Below are 6119 nucleotides of genomic sequence, written 5' to 3'. Positions count from 1 at the left end.
TTGCGTAGTTCTTCTGTTTGGTTAATGTAAGTCAAAATGTTTATTGATTGATCCCTGGTGGTTATAACTATTAATCAATCAAATAATTGTGTAAACTTGATAAAAGATAATCTGTCGACAATTTATACCAGTGCCGGTTGGTAACTTTAATGGATGTCGACTTGACTAGCTAAAGTATTGCGTGGTGTATTAAATTTGTCGACATCTTCACTTCTTAAATTAAATTTTGTCTTAACAAGACGACATAAAAACACGTCGGCATATCTTGTTAATGAGTGAAGAAGTCGACATAAGTCGGCATAACGCAAATCGACAGTATTACATGGGCACACCATCAGTATATACGATATACGCTTCAATAGAATAAGTCAACAAAATGACATGATAATATCATCAGCATATACGATATACGATTCCATAGAAAAAAGTGAACTAGTCAACAAAATGACATGATAATATCATCAGCATATACGATATACGCTTCCATATTGGTGTGATACAATAAGCCAGAAAGTGTGTGTCGACAAATTTGGTTAAACGCGGTATACCGACATCGGAGTGTCCATTTAATAAGTGAACAAGTAGACCCAATTTTGACGTCTTGTCGTGATATAGTCGGCGTTAAACTAGACTTCATGATATTATCGTCAGAATATATGACATACGATCCCATGTAGTAGGAATACAATAAGCCAGATGTATTTAGATAAAAATAATATTTTATCAAATAAATGTGTACTAGCTACTTATATATATATATAACATATAGATGAATAATGACTCAATAAAAATTGTATTTTTCTTAACCACATTCAACTTGACTTCTCCGATACCAAATTGGTCTTTATTTACAATCTCAGATCACATATTTCCGGTTCTTCATTATCAGCGTTCGTGACATCACTCGTGACGTAATCGCGTGACGTTCCTGGTTTAATGTCTGCGTCACTTTCGGGTTTGAATTTGTCGTGATTATTTGTGCTCAGGGTTTCAGACTTAAAGTCCTTCATTGGTATATCCATGGTTTCTACTGTTTGAGTGTTCAAACTCTGTCGCTTAGCAACCGTTGTCCTCGTTTTGGACTTTTTCATCAAAGAGATAGCGGGAAGTGACTGAGTCCTGTTTATCTTCTCCAGTTCTCGGACTCCTTTCGTCTGCTCTGCTTTCCATTCCTTGTAAGCCACGTGAAAAGCGCGTGTCAACACGAGCGCCATCGCTCGCGCCTTTTCCGTGCCGGAGCAGACGACAGCGTGACATGTCCACATTTGATCGTCCGACGGGCGGAATATCCAGGAAAATATCCTGTCGTTTACTTCAAGGTCCACGTTACAAAATGAAATATTTTCAATGGGGAATTCTTGTGATGGCGCTTTTTTCTTGTCCAAATATTTCATTTGTATACCGGAAGCGGTTATTTTTAGCACGACACGAGGCAGGAAGTGTTCTTCCTCCGAGTTGTCCCAGAGTTTCTGCACAAGCGGCGTTGTGCAGCCTCGACCGGAAGCTGTAAACGTCGCTGCGCTTCCAATATAGCGCGCCTTAAAACATGGATCTTGATCGGTGATTTTGGCTCGATCTTTTAATTTGTTGTACATGTTTTTTAAGGTTTTTATATATTAGTTTTATTATTCCAAACACTATTTAATAATCCCTCAAAACACTCCTTGTACAGATTTATTATCAAACGCCTTCAACCTGGAATTTTAATCGTTCACTAATCGGTAAAAAAGGAAGTTTACTCGGTGATTTAAGATTAACTGTTTTACAAGTGTTTCCGTAAATGTTGAACACTATCGTAAATCACAGTAATTTGTGTTTATAGCTTGTCGACGCACTCTCTGAATATATATGTATATGCGTTTTTTGAAAACTGCTTACATTGTTAAAACACTGAAATCACCAAGATCGGATTTATCTCTTAAGATACCCAAAGATCTGAGCTTATACTGTCTCCAAGCTAAGAGGAAATCAAACTTCATATATCCATTTCTTCAAACACTCGAGCTGCCATCCCAGCCTAGTTGTTTCAATTTCACAGATTCCCGTTTCTATTTCATGTCACCACGTATCGGTGCGCAATTCAAGTTCTACTAAAGCCTTAACAGTCCGCCATGAAAAACCCTAAACCAACAGTTGGTAGGAGATAAAATGCATAAACTAAATCCTCGCTTTTATCCCGATATTTGCCGCATTTTGAATCAATACATTTGAGAAGTTTACCTCTGATAACAGGGTAAGATAGAACGTACTTACTGAATAGGTATTGTTTTATGATTTGTTAGCAGTAAATATTTATGGGTTTTGGTCCACTTTTGAACGGTATTTTGAAAGTCCCGTACAAGATGTGGCCACTGTTTATGATTCTGTCCAAAACCGTAACATAGTTGTACCTCCTCTATTCCCTGTTATTTTTCAAACTCTGGTATTTATTCTTTCAAAAAATCGAACTTCTTTGAATCTGGATTAGAAATCCCAAATTCATTGATGTTCTTTGGACAGGTTCACTGTGTCTTTGAATCAAGAAAATGCAATTTTGGTATGCATTATTGTATAGGTAAAACAGCATTTTTTGCATAACCGATTAAAATAATTCGCCAGCAGACGACAACCCATTATTACCTAGATATTGTTACCCAGACTCAACATTAGATGCTAATTGAACTGTCCATAAAGGATGGAATATCTCAAAAAGGTCAGCCAGCATCAACAATACTTTAAGTTTGCTAATAGAACTGTCCATAAAGGATGGAATATCTCAAAAAGGTCAGCCAGCATCAACAATACGTTAAGTTTGCTAATTGAACTGTCCATAAAGGATGGAATATCTCAAAAAGGTCAGCCAGCATCAACAATACGTTAAGTTTGCTAATTGAACTGTCCATAAAGGATGGAATATCTCAAAAAGGTCAGCCAGCATCAACAATACGTTAAGTTTGCTAATTGAACTGTCCATAAAGGATGGAATATCTCAAAAAGGTCAGCCAGCATCAACACTACGTTAAGTTTGCTAATTGAACTGTCCATAAAGGATGGAATATCTTAATAAGCTCAACCAACATCAGCAATACGTTAAGTTTGCTAATTGAACTGTCCATAAAGGATGGAATATCTCAAAAAGGTCAGCCAGCATCAACAATACGTTAAGTTTGCTAATTGAACTGTCCATAAAGGATGGAATATCTCAAAAAGGTCAGCCAGCATCAACAATACGTTAACTTTGCTAATAGAACTGCACATAAAGGATGGAATATCTCAAAAAGGTCAGCCAGCATCAACAATACGTTAACTTTGCTAATAGAACTGCACATACAGGATGGAATATCTCAAAACGGTCAGCCAGCATCAACAATACGTTAAGTTTGCTAATAGAACTGCACATAAAGGATGGAATATCTCAAAAAGGTCAGCCAGCATCAACAATACGTTAAGTTTGCTAATAGAACTGCACATAAAGGATGGAATATCTTAATAAGCTCAACCAACATCAGCAATACGTGTGGCATTGCTAATAGAACTGCCCATGAAGGATTACATATCTGTGTAGCCTTGCTAATAGAACTGCCCATGAAGGATTACATATCTGTGTAGCCTTGCTAATAGAACTGCCCATGAAGGATTACATATCTGTGAAGCCTTGCTTATAGAACTGCCCATGAAGGATTACATATCTGTGTAGCCTTGCTAATAGAACTGCCCATGAAGGATTACATATCTGTGAAGCCTTGCTAATAGAACTGCCCATGAAGGATTACATATCTGTGAAGCCTTGCTAATAGAACTGCCCATGAAGGATTACATATCTGTGTAGCCTTGCTAATAGAACTGCCCATGAAGGATTACATATCTGTGTAGCCTTGCTTATAGAACTGCCCATGAAGGATTACATATCTGTGAAGCCTTGCTTATAGAACTGCCCATGAAGGATTACATATCTGTGAAGCCTTGCTTATAGAACTGCCCATGAAGGATTACATATCTGTGTAGCCTTGCTAATAGAACTGCCCATGAAGGATTACATATCTGTGAAGCCTTGCTTATAGAACTGCCCATGAAGGATTACATATCTGTGAAGCCTTGCTTATAGAACTGCCCATGAAGGATTACATATCTGTGAAGCCTTGCTTATAGAACTGTCAATGAAGGTGGATGATCCTAATAAGGCCAACAGCATCAACAAAACAAGCAACTTTGCTATTAGAACTGCCCACCACGGATGGAATATCCTAACTCGAAACTTAAATTTCAATGTACATGTACCAGCAAACTATTTGTTACATTTGGTCTTCCTCTGATGCTCATGTACTGTCCCCTTAGAATTAATTATCTCAGATAATTCTTCATGTTCAGTAATTAAATATTAAAGAAAATCTCTCAAAGGGAACTGTGGTTATAAAATATTCAATATTTTGCACTGGTAATCTTTCGCACCAGATTTGAGCGAGCATTCCCGGGTGCCTTGTTTTAATCAGAAGAGGTAATACAGATCACTACCTGAATGACTTATTGATATTATAGATACCTGCCGATTTATTTAATAAAATTAAAGTTGATCTATTTCTCTTCAAACGAGATCTTTCATATGACATTAGATTATGATACGTGAATTCCATAGACTAGTTGCCGATCACTCGAATGTTTCATGAACAATAACTTTCTTTTTTTCTTTTTTTAAAATGTCTGTTTCTTTGAGGTATATAGTAAAATGTAAACTTGTCGGACCCTTTTCTGTGTATTGTTTAAAGTGACACTCATATAAAAAGTCAATACATACACACACACATGTATAACAAACAAATATTGAGTGATAAACCTTTAACTACTTCCTAAATAATACAGTTATGGAAAATATTGATTACTGATAACAAGATTGTAACCGTGTATTAAAAAGCTGAAAACGCAAAAAAATATTAAACTATTGGTGAAGGCTAAAAGATTTTCCGCGATCTACTAGTGTCTCATAAGGTAGAAATACCGTGTTTTCTGCACCTTTCTTTCAAATTAAACTCGGTATCGTTCATAAAAAACATTGTTTTCGACATTTGTTTATCCCTTTTTGTATATTAAAACAATTGTATGAATAGTGGTAAAACGTATTTGGGAGTAAGAGTGCATCTTTAAAAATGTCTGTTTCTTTGCGGTATATAGTAAGTTGGCGGACCTTTTTCTGTATATTGTTTTAATCAATTTTCTGATATTATGGATGTATAACGGATATTCAAAATCAAAACTAAGTCATTGTTTTGTATTCATATAGCATTCATAGCCCGCCATCAAAGCTCAATTTTACGATACTTGTCTTTCATCTTTGCCATTATCCATGACTATTTACAAACCTTTCTTTCACACCATAGATTGGGTTATCTAGACCAAATATACGGACTGTTGATATTAATGGTCACTTGAACGACTGAGATGAATAAGTTTACATTCTCATGGAATTCCTGGGCTATCTACAAGGCCAATATCGCGTATATTGCCCAGTGCCGATATAAATTATATTGCCCAGATATATTAGGAGAACACAACAGAACATTACCCCTGTGCATGGGAGCCAGGCGACCCAAGATAGAGCTCTTTCAATTGTGAGGATTTGTAAACTACACCTGATAAGAATTTGTTTACAGAGTGAGTACGGAGCCTTAAAGTACAGTGCCAATCCCTCATTTTAATTAGCCTTTGTTGATCGGCTATACTCGGTTATTTCCGTAAATAAGGGAGTGGCTTTAGGTAGCAATCGGCTCACTCTCGGCTACATTCGGAATACCCTGGTGGAAAATGGCCGAGGTGGTCCGAGTGTCTCCGCTATTGAGCTAGCCAGGCAGTAACGATTGGTTCGGTAGCAAAAAGGAAAAGAAAACGGCCAGGGACGGGTATTACCGACTAAACATAATAAATCGTGATAGATTCTGACAAAAATAATTATTTTTGATTAATAATACACGTGCATTCTGTTATTGCCTTTAACAATCTTCATCCTCATGATATTAACAAATACGTGCTATTTGTTCTTGAAAGCTTAGACTTATACACTTCAAATCCTTTTCACAAATACTCTTCTCAGAAGGCTGTCAATTTTCTAAACATCACGTAGTATGTTTTGGTTAATGGAATTATACCGT

General features: G+C 36.6%; 1 protein-coding gene across 1 annotated transcript; it reads right to left on the bottom strand.

The window, feature by feature from the left end:
* Positions 1 to 753: 753 nt before the first annotated feature.
* Positions 754 to 2161, bottom strand: LOC128220677 (protein FAM43A-like). Its single transcript, XM_052929168.1, has one exon. It carries the CDS (start codon positions 1593 to 1595, stop codon positions 849 to 851), a length of 747 nt encoding a protein of 248 aa, XP_052785128.1. The 5' UTR covers positions 1596 to 2161; the 3' UTR covers positions 754 to 848.
* Positions 2162 to 6119: the final 3958 nt, after the last annotated feature.

The sequence above is a fragment of the Mya arenaria genome, chromosome 15 (genome assembly GCF_026914265.1).
Source record: "Mya arenaria isolate MELC-2E11 chromosome 15, ASM2691426v1".
Taxonomy (NCBI): Eukaryota; Metazoa; Mollusca; class Bivalvia; order Myida; family Myidae; genus Mya; species Mya arenaria.
Note: the sequence above shows the minus strand (reverse complement) of the source record. Positions and strands in the feature narration are given on the sequence as shown.

Bases quoted from the DNA above. Each gene is read 5' to 3' on its own strand.
- LOC128220677 (XM_052929168.1), bottom strand. From the start codon at position 1,595: ATGTACAACAAATTAAAAGATCGAGCCAAAATCACCGATCAAGATCCA.